This window comes from Mesitornis unicolor, unplaced genomic scaffold (genome assembly GCF_000695765.1).
Source record: "Mesitornis unicolor isolate BGI_N332 unplaced genomic scaffold, ASM69576v1 scaffold53193, whole genome shotgun sequence".
Classification (NCBI taxonomy): domain Eukaryota; kingdom Metazoa; phylum Chordata; class Aves; order Mesitornithiformes; family Mesitornithidae; genus Mesitornis; species Mesitornis unicolor.
Window position 1 is genome coordinate 1 of NW_010175005.1, and position 20,266 is coordinate 20,266.

General features: G+C 44.6%; 1 protein-coding gene across 1 annotated transcript; it reads left to right on the forward strand.

Moving 5' to 3' along the window:
• The first annotated feature begins 8,643 nt into the window (after positions 1–8,643).
• NDEL1 (nudE neurodevelopment protein 1-like 1) lies at positions 8,644–18,966 on the forward strand. The gene is made up of 7 exons (XM_010181216.1): positions 8,644–8,737; positions 10,195–10,348; positions 11,632–11,780; positions 13,235–13,371; positions 15,444–15,617; positions 16,424–16,515; positions 18,811–18,966. Exons 1-7 carry the CDS (start codon positions 8,652–8,654, stop codon positions 18,964–18,966), a joined length of 948 nt encoding a protein of 315 aa, XP_010179518.1. The 5' UTR covers positions 8,644–8,651.
• The last annotated feature ends 1,300 nt before the right edge of the window (positions 18,967–20,266 follow it).

Sequence of the window (20,266 nt, forward strand, 5' to 3'; positions counted from 1 at the left end):
AGGGCTGTGGGGCTTCTGTGGCAAGGGGCTGAGCGAAATTGCAGAATTTGGATGCACTGAGCCGAGACTGCCCAACCTACGGAGCCTGTCCAGCTCCTGAGCTGGTCCTGGCTGTCTCCTGGCCTGGGCGAGGTGACTCAGCCCCGGTGTCGCTGTCCCCGGGCTGTGGCGGTCCCTGCCCTGTGTGCTGTGTGACAGGACGCTGAGGGGACGCTCGCTGTCCGTGCTTTCCGCTCCGCTGAGCTGTGTGCCCTGTCCGTCCCCGCGGTGGCCTCGGAGGAGGGCAGCCAGGACAGCTTTGATGGTAACGAGTTGCTCTTGACTTCACTCCTTCCAGAGCGGTTTCCAAATGCAAAAGGACTTAACCGTGTGCGTGCACGGAGACGTGTGGCAGAGGAGGTTCGAGGGCTTCCCTGGCTGTCATTAGAGAGCGTGGCTGCTCTCTTCACAGTCTCTGTGCCTCCTTTGTCGGTGGCTTTGTCCCAGAAGGTGCTTGGTTTTCTGTCATCCGTCCCCAGTTGCAGACAGAAAGCTGGACATAAGATTTGACTCCATTCTCATAAAATATCTGGTAGATCAGATGCCTAGAGTGCATATATTTTGAATATTTTTCAGTAATTCTGTGAGTGTTTTTTCTGGGCTTTTTATCACCTCCCTCTCAGCTTAGTGACTCCTGCTGTGCTTTGTGTAAATATGACCAAACTCGAACAGTCCCTGCCTCGTACTCTCAGTTTGATGAGTTTGACCCAAATTGCAGCAGACATGCTGTAAAGGATGAACACATCCAACACACAAAGAAATATATTTAGAGTTAGACTTCCAGTCAAGTGACTTTCCATTAACCCATCTCTTGTCTCCTTCCCGGGGCAGAGGAGAGCTGTCCTTGCCCACCCACAGCCTGGCTTCGTTGCTCTCCACCAGTTTGCGCGGGGGGAATTCGGTGACTCAGGGCTTCTCTTTTCCTTCTGAAGCTATCTTGATTTGGTCACGAGTTCAGAGAGGCAGAGGACACTTTTGGAAGCCCGTGGTGTTTATTTCTGTGAGAGGTGGTTAAGTACATGAAACCACAGTAGAAGAGTGAGTTAGTTGGATATTTATACTTTGTTTGTTTTGTTGTTTTCTTTTTCCAGAAACAAATCCTGGACACTCTGGAGAGTAGGTGACATTGTCAAGGTCAGTGTTTTGCTAGAGGTAGAGAAAGGGGCTGTCCTGGGGCAGAAGAGTGACTAGGGGGCCTTTCTATTTATTTGTTTATATTTAAATTTGATGTGTCAGCAATGTGACTTCACAGGCATGCTGGTTGATAGTGCTGGTTTACTGCGCTTGTACAGGATATGATAGGTGGAGGTAAGTAGTGTGTTTTTTGGATTAATAGTGTGAAGTTTGCCCTGGAAGAGAGCCTCTGTGTTTCGGACCTGTATTTATGTTGTACAGGCTCTGTATTTATGTTGTACGCGTGGAGCTAGAGCCCAGGCATTCTTCTTTTGGTTTTCATAGGTGAAGGTTTGATCCTGCATGTTATTAGGAGTTACAGAGGTAAAACTGTGTGTTCAGAGACATAGAGATTCAATTTCCTTCTCTCCCTCTTTGGGGTAAAGCCCTCTTTTTTTTCTTTGTTTTCCTTTTTTTTTTTTTTTCCCCCCTGACTCTAGAGGTTGCAGATGTGAGGTAATTTTTCATTTGGTAGGGAAGGAAATGAAAAAGTGGAGAGAAAACACTAGACTCATGATGTCTATGACCTTGGTGCCACAAGGAGTCTTGTCTCCGGAGAGATGTCTGGGAGTAAACTACCAAAAAGTATGGCAACAAAGTGCTATTTATTCCCTCAGTCGATTACAGTTATTTTTGAGAAGCGGGGGAAGTCAGACTACAGAAAGCAAATGGTTTTTTACAGTCCTCCTTGATGTTTGTGACACCACAAAGATAATCAAGATGAGCTATGAAGTATGTTCAAGCAAATGGTCTTTTCACTACTGTACTGCACTCATCCAGGGGCAAAATGAGACATACCCACCCGAGCACATTTTTCTTGATAACGGTTGTGTCACTGGAGGGCTATTCAGGTACAGCTCGGTAGCAGATTGTGCTGCTTTGCTCTCCTGATCAATGCAGAGTTTGGGGATTTATTTTTAACTCTCATCTTGTTAAGTACTTACTGAAGAGACCTGAGGCTCTCTCTGTTGGTGGCTGGCCTGTGATGAGCTTTCGGGTAGTATTTTTCAAAACCATTTTCTCCTTCCTGGCACTGGTAGAACTTCAGAGATTTAAAAAGCAACAGAATTCACTCCTCTTGGAAGAAGCCTCTGCTGAGTGCTTTTCCCTTTAAGTTTCTTGGTCACTTGTTATTCTACATTGTCCAGAAGCATCTTAGCCCTCTGGCCACCGCTTTTTCCAGGGAATGTTGTCATCGGGGTGGTACTCGTTGCTGACATAATAGGGAGGCCCAAGGGACCTGTATGCAGTCATTTGTCACAACTTCTTTGCTGTGCGTGTTGTAAGCTCTCAGATAAAGTCATTGCTCCTGGTTAGGATGCTCTGTTAATTTTTCAAGGTTTAAAGAGAAACCAGACACCTGCAAGTTTGAGAAGGTGGAAGTTGGGTGGATAATTTCCAGAGGTGGTGGGGTGGGTGCAGGCATGTGGCAGCTTGTGTCAGCTGCCAGCCTCCGATGTAGAGCAGGATTGGTGCTCCTGGTGCTCACCAGACCTCTCTGACTTTCCTAAGAGGTGTTTTTTCAGATTGTGGAGACTGAGGCAGGGAGAACCATATCCTTTTCGTAGCCTTTATTTCCTTCTTGGTTTGCTGTTTACTCCATGCTCTTTTGCTCTGTGTGGATTTGTCCCTCTGGAGTGCCTGGGTATGGAGCTGGGACCAAATTGTTCTCATGGCCAGGCCCAGGTTGTTCTGAGACATGCACATCTCCAAGGGCCTTTCCTTCATTCTGCAGATACTGAACCTGCATCAGGAGCACCGATGGCTTCAGATTTTTTTTTTTAAGGCACCTCAGTGTGTTACTTGGGAAAAAATAGTGCTTGGATATCTTAAACTTCCCATGTTTATGAAAGAAGTGAATATTTTTTAATACTAAATTCTGATGCCTTTGGTCGTTGTAGCTTGATTTCTGAAAAGAGGCTTCTTGCATCAGTACCTTCCTTCTGGTTTCCTTCTGCAACTCCTTGCTGGCGAATGCATCAAGGGTTTATTTTTCCTCACCGGATATCCTGTATTCACAAGGTGTGCGAGTCTTGGCCTTGTGGAATAAAGCATGCCTGTTTATTTGATTCCACAGGAGGCCATTGAGATAACAAGGCTTTACTGTAGATGTTTGGTTATCTTAGAGGCTTTTAGTCTGAACCTGGCACAGAGTTCCTGCAGGTAGGATTTGATTGTCTTTGGCCTCCTGTGCTGTCCACATTGGAATTTATTATTATGGCAGAGGAAGGAGTGTCGTGCTGATGCTGTGCTCTGTGACTTTCTTTTTTCCTGCAAGCTTGACAAGCTGCTGTTGTAAGAGGCAAGGAGACATTTGTTGTGGTTCACTCGAGAACATTCAGTTCACAAATAGTATTGCTGGAAAAGACAGAGGTTCACTTTCTGAAGCAACGATGGATGCAGGCAGCCTTCCAAAAAGCATAGGAAAATGCCTCCAGCTGCTATTTCAGGATGAGAAAAACAAGCACAAATTGATTGGTGAAATCTAATCCATGGCTTTTGTTTGTTTTCCATATTCTAATAAATGAAAGACAATGCAAATTTGCTTTGATTTTTGTCTCGAGTGCTCAGGTTCCTTTGCTTTGAATCCTGATTGGGTTGTGGGAAAAGAATCCAGAGCTTCAGGGGTTGGGGGGATTACCTGTTGGTTCTCATGGCTTGAGAAGGTGAAGAATGGTGGAAGCAAGATTTCTTCTGTTTTTCTGTCTGTGAATCAGCATACAAAATGGGAAGAGGAAGATGACCTGGTTGCTGATCGTCCTTCCTGCTCTTTGTGGCAGCTCTGGACAGTGCCAGCACTTAACTGCAGAGTCGTTCCCTGTGAGACTGAAGCAATTACGCAGCACTTGCCAGTTCTAGGGACTCTGATAGCCAGAGTGGGTTGTCATCTCGAGAACTGAAGGACAGGTGTGGGCTTGGCAGAATTTCTTTATAAAGTCCCGTTTTAGGTGGTTACTTGCTTAATTCCAAAAGCCAGTGGACATTTGCATTACCTTTGGTGGTGGGACAGCAAAGTGTGGACGGGGGAGTCTTAGCGCTGTGGTTTCTCGCATTTGAGTGGCCTTGCTTTGCTTCTGCTTAATTCTTTGTGCTTGGTGTCTGAAAATACTGGGCAAACAGGATTGTGAGGAAGAAAGCTGGTGGCCTATGTGCAGAAAAATGACCTGTTGATGAATATTCAATAATATTCATTCACTTTAGATGGCAAATACTTATAAGCTAGTTTTGAATGGGAGAATGTGGGATGATTAAAATCAGGAGGAATGGTTTATCCAGCTACTGAGGTGCTGCAGGTACATCCTGGGTGAATTTCAGCTGCCTTTAAGCAGTACTCAGAATCATTTTGGGTGTGCTTCTGTAGCTCATCCTTAGCATGATGTGTCAGTGAATTGAGTCGAATTTGCGAGTGGGGAGGAGGGGATTCCCGACTGTGGGAAGAGGAGGGTAGAAGTCAAAAGACCGTGTTATGTTTCGAGCTGAGTGTTTTGGTCTGATACTTGATCCAAACCCTAGCAGCAGCCTCCAGTCACACGGGGAGCCTGGGGAGCTTTTTTAAGGTACTGTGTTACACTTCAAGCTGTGTTTGTGTTTTCATGACTTAGCTGAAAGGCGGCTCCATAATTATTTCAGTTTGGCCTTGAATGCAGGGTTCCTTTAGGTACTTAACAAATGCCATCTGTATGTTAGTTTAGTTACTGCTGCTACATGTTGGATTCAGCCTTTGGCTCTTGTAATGTCCAGAGGATACAGAGCATATCACTTGTAAGAATGCTTTTGGAGGTGTGAAACCAGATTTGTCCTGTACAAAACCCCCTGGATTTAGAGAAGCTCTTAACCTAAGAAGCTGCAGTTTTTTGAGAGTGATCACAGTGTGGAAAAGCTGTTCCATTTTAACAATAGAGACTTGCTCTATCCTGCTGACTGTGTAAAGGGGGGCTTGAAAGGAGCCACTGGATTTTGAACATAGTTCTTGTTTGTGAGCTGCTTCGGATCCTGGAGTTATGCCCGCGTAACCGAGTTTTCCCAGGGCGCTGTGTGAATGCTAAGCTGTGTTGTAATGAATTCCGAGTGGGCAGCAGCATAAGCCTGCTCTCATTTTCCCTGGAAGATGCTGCTGCTTTGTCTTGTCTGTATCCTGAAAGCCTCAGTGTTGTTTGTCAAAGGTTTGATTCTGCAAGTGCCACGTATGCAAAGAAGCCCGTGAATGGGAAGGGCTTTGCCGTGCTGGTTCTCAGCTCCTCACATAATGCTCGGAGCCGGGACAACCAGCTGAAGCAAAGCATTTTTTGTTCAGCTCTTGGTATTCTGTAGGCATCCACTCTCCCACACGTGAGATGTTTAAAATTGTCTAGTTATGTCCTGATAATGCCAAGGAGTCGCTTTCTGCCAGGCCTGTGCATGTGCTTAGATAGGCCTGTGTTTCTGCACCATAAATAGAGGAAATGGGCAGAGGTTGGCAGAAGTGAAGTGATTTACACGTGGCCATACATGTGCTGGTGGCACGTTTGGAAGCTGTCTGCATCTCCCAACTCTCAGACCGGTATTTTGGCCTTGAACCACTTTGCAGAGCATGTATACGAGCACTTATCTCTTCCTCTTGTCCCTTGTGCATGTGAGGGAAGGCAAGCGATGTAACTGTACAAAAACGGGTCTGGTTGTGGCAGCATAGTATTGCATGCTGGCACTAGCATTTGATGTAGGCATTTATGCAGCGCAGTTAGCAGATTGGAAATCCATACTCATAGTGTTAGGCATGATGGTAAAGATGGGGCACGGGGCATCATGAATTACCACCAGCTTAACCAAGGCGAGCGAGGGGTGGTAGACTTGGAAAAGGTCAGTTTGCTCCCTGGGGGTGGGTTTGGGAAGGAAAAGTTGCTGCCAAGGGACCTGAAATGCCTAAGGGCTGAATCTCTTCCCTCTGGTATCTAAAAGGAGAGGGTATTTTGACAAGGTGGGGGGAATAAATAACGAAATCTCCTGCACTGGCAGCTGGTGGCTCTGTAAGTACTGGTAGGTCCTGGGCAGCCCTTCAGCTTCACGCAGGGCCGTGTTTGCCTCCAAGGGTGTGCCCCATGCGAGCAGACGGGAAGGAGCCTTGGCCCCAGGCACCCCTTATCTCTTATCTCGGCTGCTTCTAGGAAGTGATGTAAAGTGCTTCCTCGAGTGACCTTCGCTCTAAACGCATCCTGGATTTTGCTGACAGACAGCTTACTGCCTCTTCACCTTTGGAGATCAGCTCCTGTGGAGCTGTGAGAGCTGACCTTGCTCTGTGCTATGCCTCGTTTATTTTGGGGAAAATGTGCCTTTTGCTGGTCTAAGCCTCTCTGAGTGCACCAGTTTAGAGCCGAGTGCCTCAGAGGGAAAGGTCAGAAGGCTTTACAGAAGTGGTTTTAGTGAGATCAGTGCAGCACAGTGCAGACAGCACGCAGCGGTAGCTGAGCCAAGCTGTTCAGTTCTTCCTGGCAATCGGAATCAGTTCAGGAGCTGCCTGATGTATGCCTGCACCATGGCAGATGTCTGCTCGCCTTAATGCACTCGGCTGTGAAACCGCAACAGTTTGGGAGGTGACTCACTGGCTTTGCCTCCACTGTAAACAGTCTTTTACATAGGACTTACAATTTGTCACTGTGTTTTCATGAAACTGCCTTGGTAACAGGTGCAGCGACTGAAGCAAGTACACCCAAGGAAATTTCTATCAGAAGAGGTCCAGCAGGACTGAAAATATATGTGCTAGGGGGAATTAGGATGACTTCGCATGTGCATTTTATTTTCTCAGTACAGGGCAATGCAGAAAATGAAACACCTCTCTTGGGCAGCATGAAGACCTGATTCATTACAAACTTGCTTCTGTAAAGTTGTAAAGTTAAATAAACACAATGCAAGAATTTGGGTGTTTTTGAGGTGCTTAGCACCCTCTGGATAAATCTGATCTTGTGCCCTTGGATTGTGGCAGCTGCATTCTCAGCTGAAGAACAAATGTGCCAGCTCTGCCTTGCTTTATTTGTGAGCTCAGTGCCAGCCTCTGAAATGAGCCTGTCTGCCCTCTGATAAAAGCATGGGATTGTTTTGTCCCACTTCTAGGTGTCTAAAATGTGGGTCACTGAGATGCAGGACATATTAGAGTGACAGTGTTAGGCCTGAAGGGACAGTGTTGGCTATTGATGCTTGTTAGAGTGTGAAAGTCAGGACTTTTAGGTCAGCTGTTAGTGATTGATGAGCTTGATGCAAGTGTTGTTTAAAGCCTCCTCTTTATACAGAGAAGAGGTTGACTTCAGCTTATTAGTTTCTGGGTGTTAACAGAATTTGAGTCTTGGCTTTTGGGAAGAAAAAAAGACACCTAACCATAAAAAAGTTGTGAGATCGTTTGTTGAGAGCTCAGAAATGGTACATGATGTGGTGCATCTCCTGGCTGTGGTCAGGAACCGTGCCTATCTGAGCACTTCTCTTGGTCCTACTGTGGATGGTTAGGACCACAACCAGCATCAACATCTTCATCCGCTTCTGTGGCTTGGTGTGTGCCGAGGCCTCAAATGTCTTGCGTTCCCCTGGACTGTGTACTGCACCGTTACTGAGCAGCGGTATAAAAAGTGCATGTTGGGTTGTGTTTCTTACGCTGGCTAATAGCCAAACAGCAATGCAAGAGGCATCCAGTGGTCCAAGCAGCTGAAGAAAGGAGGCTCTCATCCAGAGTGTGGTCCCCTGCCTTGGCGTGGGAAGCTGCTTCTTTGAACACCTCCAGGCTGGAAGCACTGTTGTGTGATGTGACCGTGTAATTTTATGAGAGAGGCTGATGGTTCTTGTGTTGGTTTGAGAGGACAGAGGGAGCAAAACTATATGCATGACTTCTGTTACCTGCATATTTTACAGAAAAGCAGGAGTTCAGTAGGACTCAACATAGGAAGAGTAAATTGAATTTGAATCTCTGCAGCACAGCATGTTAGCAGTTGACCTCAGAGTATTTGTCCGTGTTCATTACGTACCTTTGCAGCTCTAATAGGAGTTGTAGTGTGCATTGCTGTGCTGGCAACAGGAGGCAAAACCTCTTTAAGAACATTTTATGAATGAGAGTGGAAATCATGATCGCTGTAAATTTTAATATCCTTACCAACTGTGGTCCTAAGCGAGCCTGTGGCATTAACTGCTGTTTCAGGGACAGGTACAAAATACAGCCAGAATTTCTGGTTTCATTTCAGGCTGCCGCACAAGCGTCTCCAGAAGCTGGGTAAAATTATGTTGCTTGTTGCAGCAAGTCTCTGTGCTGAATGATGCTTGTTAGAGATTGTTAACATCCTGCTTGCGGGTGCCAAGCCTGGATGCCGCTGTCAGAAGGGCCACTGTGGTGAAACCTGGTACTGAGCAGCAGTTTCGGGGACGATCTGCCTGTCTCTTTATCCTGAGTGTATTCTTGCATTTGTATCCCGCAGGTCGTATTGATCATGGACAGTGAAGAAATCCCAACATTTTCAAGTCCAAAGGAGGAAACTGCATATTGGAAAGAGCTTTCCTTGAAGTACAAACAAAGGTAACTGTTGTAGATTTTCAGTCTGGATTTGGTTTTTAATGACTGGAACATAGTTTAAACTATTTTTTGCAAGGCTGCACCAAGATGGGTATTAGATATTTTAAAAGGGATCTCTGCATTTCTAGCTTTAAATTCAGCTTTAAAAATTCCAGCCTTGTGGGAGGTGAGTGCTTCTTTCACCACATTACCATGCCATGAACTCCAGGCTATGTTTCAAGCATGTTTGAGCAAGAGCAGAGCCCTTTTGCAGTCATGTGCTTCTTAGTATAATTAAAGTGCTGCCTTAAGTAGTATCTTGACATTTTATCATTAGAAGGCGCCTTTGGGCTTGCCTTGTGTCATCATTGTTCCCTCGAGCTTCTCGTGGTTGAATTATTGGTATGAAAAGTGGCTGATCTGGCGTCTGCTGCAGTTTATTGAAGTGTATTTTACCTCGTAGTCCAACCTTTACCGGTGGTTTGCATCTTTTAGGGAGCACAGGGCTCTTTGGTTACCAAAAATGGTGAGAGAGGTGGTTGTCTTGAGTAATGCTGTGCTTCTTTTGGGGGTGAGGTGGAGTTTGTATGGGTTTTTTTTCTGGAGTGAGGGGCATTGGAGACTCCCAGTTTATTTTTTTTGGAAAGCTTTCCTTGCATTCAGTATTACTCATGTGAATGAGATGAAGCCAGTTAAAGCTATCTCAAGACCAAAGACCCCAAGGTGCAAGTTGCTTTTTTTGTTTGTGTTTGGTGTTTTTTTGGGGGGGAGGGCAGTCGACATGTGAAGGGGCCTGTCCACATGGAGAAACCTAAGCTGGTTTGGGGTGTCATAAAATTCTTTCTTGGACACCAGTAGATATGTTTCCCAAAACTTTGTTAGTTTTCCCTGGTGTTTGCTAAGAGCTGAGCTATTACGTATGGTAAAGATGCAGATTTCATAAGCTGAGTATGTGGAGTGGTTACTTCCAGTATTTAATAAATTGTAGTGGAATAAGATAGGTATGTGCTGGCTTCCTGCCGCAGTGCTCAATGACCCAAGGATTCAAACCTTCATGCTTTTCAATAACCTTACATTTTCAGGTAGTGCAGAGGTCCAGAAACTGTTGCTGTTCTTAAGAGTTTCTGACCAACACCTGGTTAAATGTTTAATTATTGACTCTGTGCTCACTGCTAGGAAGATAAAGTGGCTGTCAGACTCCTATGAATCCTGTAAATAGCTTTGATACAAGTTTGTATTCACACATGCATTTAATGTAACTGTTTGTTTGATATAAGAGAATGAGTTTCCTTTTATAGCTAAGCTTAATTATGTAGTTTATCTGTTTCCCCACTTTTCTTTTTTCCCCTTAGAGGTCTATGGATGACACTTAGGTACTTCAAAACTCTTGTTTTTTCAGCTTATTATTTTAAAAGAGCTGCGGATTTTGCTTTAACTTGAGAGATGCTGGATTTTCATCTGATTAAATCCTCTCCTTACAGCTTCCAGGAAGCCCGGGAAGAGCTGGCTGAATTTCAGGAGGGGAGCAGGGAATTAGAAGCTGAGTTGGAAGCACAGCTAGTGCAAGCTGAGCAGAGGAATAGAGATTTACAAGCAGATAACCAAAGACTGAAGTATGAAGTGGAAACATTAAAGGTAGGTCTTTTCTGTAATAGCATTGCCTCTTCTCACAGATATGCCTTGGCTCTCATTTTAGATTTTCTGCTCTGTTCTTCTGCACTGAATATCCAAATGAAGTAAAGGAGTTGTCTGTTTAAGATCCAGACTTGAGTATGGCATGTACGCCAAATAAGGCCAGCAACTTACTAGGGAAATTTCTGGCAGAATTTTTCTTGTTCACATCATGAAACTCTTGTCATGGAGTTTGTGCTCGTTTGTTTGGATTCTCTAAGCTTTGCCAAGTAGTAGCTTTATTAGTTACACCGGCAACATCAGCCTAGCAACAGGGCAGGCAACACAAGTATGTTTTGTCAGACTGCTGTGTTATCATCTTCCTTTTCATGACAGTTTTTTTGCCTAGAAGGTCTTCTTGGTTTTATGAGACCTTAAAGCTGAAGATGGGTCATTTGTGCACATCTTTCAGAGAGAATCTCTTAATTCTTTTTTAACAGCTGTATTTGTGGAGACAGGAGTTGCATAAGGATCTGCATGTGCAGAAGGTGACTTGTAATTTATGCCTCTGTGTTAACAAGTTCTTGCCTCTTTTGGAATCTTGGAAAAGCATCATTTTTGGTAGGCTTGGGTTATTTTAGTGAAAACAAAAGTTGGAAACTTATCCAGTGAAAATAAAGTTTATGAAATTGCTTGCTTGAGTATCCAGTCCTAGCTGTATCTGTAAGGTCAGTATGTGTTTTATAAGGTCAGTAGTTTTCCGTAAGCCCCTATCTGTACCCTTAGAGATGGTGACAGCGTGTTTGGGAATGAATTCTTCCGGCCTTTTGAAGATGAACTTGTGGACCTGGAGATGATGTAACAGATTTCACTGGCTCTCATTTTTGCTAATGAAGATGTCAGACAAGTTCTGGAAACGGTATGGCAGTTGTCAAGCGAGAGGCACTGAAGGAGGGGCTGTGCAGTTAGATTTCTCTGGCTTCCTGGATATTTGAGGCTTCAGAGCAGCTGTCGGTGCAGGCTGTTAGGAACAGATGCAGAGATGCATCTCTGAGCAGCCAGCTGTGTCGTGGCAAGATGCCTGTGCACAATGCAGTATTTGTGATTTTTCTTTTTTTAATGTTGTGTCCAGTTCTGATGATCAGAGCATGTTCCTTCTACCTCTCCAGTTTTTGGTTTGTATTACCCGCAGTCAATCCCACATCAGCAGACTGCAGCGAGCATGTCACTTTCTCTGTCCCATTTTACTACTGATAACTTGGAGAGTGTATGTGGCTGATATTTATCTCACTGTTTCTTTCTTTCAGGAGAAACTGGAGCACCAGTATGCACAAAGTTACAAGCAAGTGTCGATGTTAGAGGATGAGCTCAGCCAGACGCGGGCCATTAAAGATCAGCTGCATAAGTATGTGAGGGAGCTGGAGCAGTCCAACGATGACTTGGAACGTGCAAAGAGGTGAAGGCTGCAAACCTCTTCTTTCCTTAAAGCTTTCACTAGTTCTTTTCACACACACACACACACACACACACACACACAGAATCACACAGAATGGCTCGGTTGGAAAAGCCCTCTGAGATCATCATGCCCAACCATTCCTATCTACCCCCTAAACCATATCCTTAAGTACCTCGTCTACCCGCTCTTTAAACACATCCAGGGATGGTGACTCCACCAGCTCCCTGGGCAGCCTGTTCCAGCTTCTGACGACCCTCTCAGTAAAGAACTTCCTCCTTATCTCTAACCTGAACCTCCCTTGGCACAGCTTGGTGCCAGTTCCCCTTGTTCTATCCCCCATCACCTGGGAGAAGAGAGCAGCACCCACCTCTCTACAACCTCCCTTGAGGTAGTTGTAGGTGGTGATGAGGTCTCCCCACCTACACCTTTCTTTGCTACTCAGACAGTATTTTATTATTCTCTAAAAGGGAAAATAATGCACACTCCAAAACACCCAAACAAACTCCAAGACACTTGATTCTTTGAACATTGCAGTTTACCCTTGGAGTTCACCTCCATCAGCCGGTAGTGTTATGTTACAGCCAGAAAGTGCTTTGTGTTACTGTGAGGAACAAGCAGTGCAAGCAGGCTCAGAGCAAGCCAAGCCAGAGCGCTGCTTTTGATACTACCATCGAGGTGACTTTTATAATATATTTGTGATCCCTGTAGTTTAAAGCCCCTTTGAAGTAAGAAGCTAATGCTTTACTTAGTCTCTTTTAAATAAAACAGGCCAAAGGAGCCTCCTCCTTCCTTGCATAACAGCTGGATGACTGTAGAGACCAAATATGTCCTGTATAAGTGCATAAAATGAACAGGCTGCTGTTAGAAACGCCCAGTTTTGGAGTAGGTCGTGCTTCCGTTTTGCTGAATGGGAATTCTGCCATTGATTCAGTGGGACCAGGAATGAGCCTCTGGCTATCTGGCAGAAAGATCTAAGAGCTGAGGCCCTGTTTCCACAAGGCTGTTAACCTCATGACTGACTTTTGACACACATGAGTTATCCCTCTGAAGTCATGGAACGAATTGGTTCTTAGGATATATCCCAATGCCCTGCTTTCTGCACTCACTGGGCTGTTGCCTGTCTGGAGCTCTGGAGAGTACAGCACCACCTGAGCTAATACACAGATTAAATGTATGGCTTTGGAGCATGGCTGGGAAAAATGGAGATGGGTGCGCTAGATTGGCTCTTCCCCAGCTCTTTGGTACGTCTCTGAGAGCCAGATGCTATCATGTTCTTTTCATCTTATTCCCCTGCTTCTTTGGAGTTTATTAGTCCTTTCTAAGGAGCATTTCCAAAGCTTTCAAATGACTAACTTGAATGTAGACCCGGGTAACATTTTTCCTCTATTATGTTTTTGAATAAGCTTTTATGTTAGCTGAGCTGCAGAACCTAATATTCTGGATTTTATTTCTAGGGCAACAATAGTTTCATTGGAAGACTTTGAACAAAGGCTCAACCAGGCTATTGAGAGAAATGCATTCTTAGAAAGTGAACTGGATGACAAGGAATCATTGCTAGTTTCAGTACAGAGATTAAAGGACGAAGCGAGAGGTATGGCTTGCTCGATTAGTTCTGTGTCTTGGTACATTGTTGGCTTGCTGACGGAGACGTGTAACACCCAAAGCTCATGTTTATAGAAAGCCTCACATAATGAGACTTGAACTGGATGTGTAATGTAAGTGTTAGGTATTACTTCCTAACAGTATGTTCTCTATTCTTTTTATGTTTAATAAGCTAAGATGAAAAATTTGTGTAGTGCAAAATTAATATCAGATTAATTCAGCATTTTTAACCTAGGTGAGGAAAAAACATACGGTGTTCCACCAATGTAATAGACTTGAAGTGTGCTTCAGAAGTTCCCACTTCCTATGGTTTTGTGTCTTTTATAGGAAGGCGAGGCATGGGAAGTGACAGGCAAATACATGATGAATGGTTAAATAACTTAAATAATCCTGTCTCCTGTGTTCCTTCTAAACCTCTTTGAAATTGCTTAGTTTATTAAAGATATTCCAGTAAAGACTGGTTAGACCTGTGGGATCAGAGATGTTTGGGATAGTGCCTGGCATATGGTTAGGAGTTGGGAATCCCCCAGTGGATTTCACATTGAGGATGCCATGGAAGCTTTTTTTTAATGGTTGGTGGAAACTGATTTCTCTAATAGTGGGGATGATCCGCTCGTAAGCCTCCGCCTGCCATTAATGTAGTTTGGAGATTAGTGGTTTTCAACTTTGTCTCTGAAGTGAAGCTTTCTAAAATAATTCCTGTTACAGCCTAGATCTGAGGGTAAGAGGATGCACTTGACAGGAGGCTGGGATTTTTTGTTGTTCTCCTTTGTGAACCTCTTTGAACCAAGTTTGTGCCCCACAAATTCAAAGCCTCAGTTGGAAGCACAGGGTTTTTTTAATAATAAATGTGAAAAAGGAGATTAAGTATTTTCTGAGGTAATATATGTATTGTAATTTGGGGTTATGGCAATAGTACTGGAAGAAACAGCAAAACCTGGGGACTGTTCTCAAGAACACTGGAATAATTGGCAAAAAAGACATCTTGTTTTTTGGATGAGTCATTTGGAAATTTTTAGCATTTGTTAGGTAGTAAAACTATGTTATTCCCCCTGACAGCAAGCAGGAACACTAGCTCCTAAAAGGACTGATACGGTGTCAAACTGAAATGTAACATTTCTGATTGAACAGCCAGAATTTCTCTTCTAGAAGCCCAGATTTTCATTTTAGCTATGCTGTTTTACTTAAAATTGGTTCTAAATTTTTATGGTAACTTAAAAGCCATAATGTACAAATAATTTTCTCTTACACATTGTACCAGATTGAGACAAGGAATATGAGGTCTGTAAAAGACTAAGTTGCTCTACCCAAAAAGGAACAACTCCCTTGTAATGTATCGTTTATTTGCACCTAGTGCCTTCTAAGGGCTTTATAGATTCATTGCTTACCTGTGCTGAATGGCCTTTGTAGCAAATGTATGTGGAAATGGGAGTGGGCAAGGTAGGGGCAAGCAGCAGCCTGGAGAGGAGGTGAGAGTAAAACACGCCTTTCCTAATCTCCAGTCTCTTTTCCTGACATTCTGACTACTGAGCCTCTCCAGTCTGTTCTTTTTCTTGTCGAGGCATCAAGAAACTGGATACAGCCTTTTGCCTGTCTTTGACGAGTGTAGAGTCCTGTGGGTTATTAACTGGAAGATTAAAATGGGAAATTGGAAACACAAGAATAGGTCATTCCTCCCTTTTTCCAGCCTCTGTTTGAGCAGGAGCTAGAGGTAGCAGGCGTTTGTCACCAGCTACACTTTCCACGGGACTCGCACTACAGATGGGGGAAAAATACTGAGGTCAAATCACCTGCTGTGCTCGCTGGGACCACATAGCTCTTTGGTGTGGGGAGGGCTCAGTTTGCTGCCTCTCTGCTCCCAGCTGTCATGGGGAGTGATGGAGTTGGGCTGGGACTACTCTGAGGTGAGGGTCCTTGCTGCTGGAGAGAGCCAGCAGCAGGCTATTGATACAGGATTGCTGCAAAGTGTCTCCTCCTCCTTCCCAAATGAATAGAGAGAGTGTGTGTTGGAGAAATCAGTCACCAATACGTGTGGCTATTTTTTCTTCTTTCAACCCTCAGACTTACGGCAAGAGCTAGCAGTACGGGAGAGGCAACAAGAAGTCACCCGAAAGTCAGCGCCCAGTTCTCCAACTCTAGACTGTGAAAAGATGGATTCGGCTGTCCAGGCGTCTCTCTCCTTGCCAGCTACGCCTGTTGGAAAGGGATCAGAAAATAGTTTTCCTTCCCCAAAAGGTATAATTCAACGAGACTGTGGCTAGTTGTTTGGCAGTATGTTCAGCTTGTTAACTATTTCAGACCGGCTGCTTGCTGGTGAACTTGAAGTAAATGTAGGTACATACGGATCCCACGTGCATTGCATAAGATGTGTTTAAATCCTGGGGCAGCATCAGGTGCATTTAAGGAGTATAATGGGCAAATATTACAGAAAAGGATGGTGAATCTTATATACTGCGTTTGTAGGGGGCTGGGGTAAATGCCTGCAGGAGAGCACTGAAGACATTTGGGATTGCAGGGGAGAGCAGTGACTGATATTTCTGCTTAAATGTGGAGTAGCAGTGGTGAGGGAACGGTGGGCAGTAATTCTGATGGTCTGGACTGCTTCTGTTATCACACATCCTTTTCAGGGGTCCTGTTTTCTCTGTGAGGCAGCAGGATGTAAGTCCAGTCCCCTTCCCCATCTGGAAGGCTCGGGACAATCACAAGGATTAGTACATTATTTTTCAAATTAGAAAAAGTAGATCCCAGAGAAAGCTCTGGCTGGATTAGATGAATTGCAGGCAGTAGCCTTGCAGATAGAGAGCACATGAACTCTGCGTGAGGATCTAATGGGAAAGAGGGCAGTGGACAGGAATAAAGTTTTTTCTTTTTTCCACGGCTAGTGTTCATGTAGTCTGTGTGTTACTGTGGGGTAATTGTACGAATAGTCTGCAGAAGGATTTTAGATTTACCTTTATGTGTCGAAGTTGGTTTTTTAATTAAAAAAAAAAAAGGAACTGTGGAGGAATGGAGCATATAATAAAATGTGTCTGTGTTTGCAGCTATACCAAATGGATTTGGTACCAGTCCCCTTACTCCTTCAGCTAGAATATCTGCACTCAACATTGTGGGAGATCTGTTACGGAAAGTGGGGGTGAGTGCTCTGTACTGAGGTATCTGTCACTCTGTGCTGCTGTCACTGAGCTTTTATCCTTGCGTGCAATTACAGCAAGGCCTCGCCCCATGCTGAATACATACTGTAGTTTCCAAATCATCCACATTCGGTGGTTAGTTTATATAATGTGGGTTTTTTTAATTATCTTGATTTATAAAACATGTTACTAAGGTACTGATGCCAGTTTTGGGTGACAAAATTCATATTTGGAGTAAAGTTTCTCAAGCACTTTGGTATATGGGGTTAGACGCTGTCAGCCGCTTGTTCTTCCTTTAAATGGGATCTGTAATGAGAGCAAGATGCAGAGCTGAACCTCAGACTCTGTGTGCCTGCTGCACGGTTACTGTATGCATGGTAGGGGAGCTGAGATCACACTGCTGGTGTTGCCTCATGTGCCTGAGGAGATCTGCAACAGGTGGTCAAAATGGAGAAAAAGTATCTAGAAACAGTTGATAAGAAAGTGAGGAAAATAAATCAGGAGAAAGCCAAATGTTCCCATCTGTAGCTGCTGGGGAAGTGAAATGCATGAGCTTTTAAAGGGATTACCACTGTAAGTGGGGAAGAAGTGGTTTGAACATCTGTTACAGTGTTGTTTAGGATGCCAGGCTTTCCAGTTGAACGAAGACATGACTTTTGAGTTGTGAGGAACTTGTTGACGTGCCTCAGTGATTAGTGTTTTGAATGGAAGTGTGGGTAGCCTCCGTGTCTAGCCTCCGGTGCTGGCTTTCATCTCTCTCTTGTGGTTAACATTGAGAACAGCAGTAGCTGCAGCAGAAACAGTTGTTTTAGCAAAGTTTGCAATTAAAAATTACCTCATTGTTTGCATTTTGAGCCAGTGAGCTCGTAGTTGGATTGAAAGGGCAGCAGGACTACTCGAGGTTCCTGAGCGACATGTTTAAAATGAGATCATGGTGAGTAAGAGTCTGCAGGGGATTTAGGGAGCTTAATCACAATCCCGTGTGATTACTCTGCAAGGACAGGAAATGCCAAATAAGCAGGCTTCTTTCCCAGACTGCTCTTAGACACACGCTCTGCCCCTGAGACAGAATTCCAGCTCACTCGTTTGTTTAGTAACAATTACAGGATGTTCAGGAGTTCTTTGGGTTTGGCTTCTCATAGGATACCTCAGCCCATGCCTTTCTCTGCAAGGTTTCCCTCAGCTTTCTTGCCTGCAGCTGAGGCAGGGAGTCATTTGGCACAGATTGCACTGGCTGTTTGGAGCTGATAGGAGCTTTGAGACCAAGAGAGAGATCAATACTCTATCTTCCTATAGAGTCACTAAGGAAGCTTACATGGGTTTCTAGAAGACTGTATAGTGTTCAGTGACTTCTGTTATCATGTCAGTACCTTATTAATGGAATGTTTTTCTATGTAGAACAGGACCAACCCCTGTGCTTGAGGAGATAAGTTTTTGTCTCCAGTGCATGCTTCTGCAAGCGTGTGAATGCCCCCACAGACAGGGTGGATATAAGAAGTAGAGTTTCTGCTGGACTGGATGGATATTCATCAAGTTAAGCCTCAGTTTGTGTTAAATGGCACAGAGGGCAGATGATGTTCTGAAGTGGAGATGACAATCAGGATTTTGTTCTCCCTCTTGCCAGAAGTCAGTGGATGAGGTAGAGATTGTCACCTGGTACAGGGGAAAAGATCTCACCAGGCTTGCTTGGAAGCAGCAGAGGTGAGGTACAGACCACAGAGATGAGCTTAGCTGCTGCCTTTGATTCCTCCTGATGCTGTGGCTGTTGAACTTCTTGTTCTGAAGCGTTATCAGTGGGCCTTAAGAAACTGATAATGTATTTCAGTCTGAGATTAAAAAAGAAATGCTAGAAGGCATTGTCCTGGGGAAAAATCCAACTTTCCAAATACACAGTCCCACCCAAAACTTGAGGATTCTGCTTTAGGCTCTCTCTTAGTCTTCTGATTTGCTTATGCCAGGCCCACTCCAGCTGCTGCAGCAAGAGATTTTGGTAACTTCTGCTAAGAATTTGCTTCTTTTTTTTACATAATGAATAGTTGAAATGTTCTAAAATCTGAGCCCTGATGGAACCCAGTCGTGCCTGGCAGTCTGCATCAGCATCTCATTGTGTGGGTTTCTTTGTGGCTGGGTGACAGAGAAAATGACAGCTTTGTTCCCATTGTGTTCAGTTTTTGCCAAAGGTGATCACACTGATCACAGTGACATTGGGGTCATGACAAAGCCTGAACTCGAGCAGCAAAATATTTTCTCTTAAGGATATTACTTTTTTGACGTTATTTTTTTCTTCCCTTTCACAGGCCTTAGAATCCAAATTAGCTGCTTGCAGAAATTTTGCAAAGGACCAGGCGTCACGGAAATCTTACATTTCAGGGAACGTTAGCAGTGGCATGATGAACAGCAACGGCACAAAGTACCCTCATCCAGGCCATACTTCTTTCTTTGACAAAGGGTAAGTTGGGATGTGTTTTTGCCCTAAAGGGGAGTGTGTTTCAGGATGCTACCTGGAGCACAGGTTTTTCTTGGCTTGTTTTTAGCCCACCCCAGCCTTCATCTTGTAAGACGAATAATTTGCCAAGCTAAAGTCTCAAGAGGACGGGGAAGATGACAGTGCTGATTTCTGTAAAGCAAAGAGAGAAGCCAGCACGATTGCCTCTAAGCTGGTAGGATGTCAGTGCCAGTTCTGTCCCTTTGCTGCTTGATCTCATGGCAGCTGCATCTCAAGTAATACAAAAACTGCAAGCAGCAAATTCGCTAGTGTTGTGAACACGTCCTTTTGAAAGGATCTCAAGTAAGTAGTGGTGGAGTTGCCATAGCTACTGGTGTGCTCTTGCGTGGGGAAGTACATGAACCGCAGATCTGGAGATTCTCTTGGTAAGAACAGCTGAGCGCAGGCAGCCAGTGCTCACTCGGAGGGTGGTACCCTGTTTGCTCTACTTCCCCATCTGTTAGGGGAAAAGAAAACCTCATTAACAACGTAATTCTGACTGATTGAGGGGGCAACTGCCTCCATGCTGGCTGTGCTGTGCGTCAGCTCTGAAGCCAGAAACTGCTTCCACAGGAAAAACTACCCCATGTGTCTCCTGTGACTCACGTGTGGTCAGAGCTTCCTCTCAGATACAGGGAAGTAGTTCAACAGGAAGATTTCCCCACAGTCCCTCATAGTGCAGGGCCCAGTGGCTGTATGAGGAGCCCTGAGGAACAAGGTGAAAAGCATAGTGCTCCTCCAGCATGGTGTGAGCTTTCCTTGGTGTCACTGGCCAAAACACCCTCCGTGCTCCCTGCACAGTAGTCATCTTCCATGCTAAACCTCAAGCCAGTGCAATTTAATGCTAATATTCAGCACATCCTCAATCCATAATATATTTTAAAGAGTTAAATGAGCTGTTACCAACCTGAAGAGGGCCATATACAGAGTACACCAGCTGAGCTTCCTACAGTCATCCTCGTTTGATATGAATCATGTTGCTACGTGGGTAGCAGGGCAAGTTGCATCTTAGAAACTGGCATTCAGAGCTTTTAGAGCCATTGTTGTCTGCTGCTTTTGGAAAGGAAGAGTTCAGAGACTTGACAAAGTGTCATGTGCGAATCGGACAGACTTGTGGGCTGTCTGTACACTGCAAGGCTGATGAGGTCCATGTGTCACCACAGCAGTGCTCACACATGCAGTGCACAGGCTGCACTTCAGGTGTGAGCTGTCAGGGTAGCTGCTAGGCAGAGATTAGAGCTGTTCTTAGGAGGCAGCAGGGCTATATT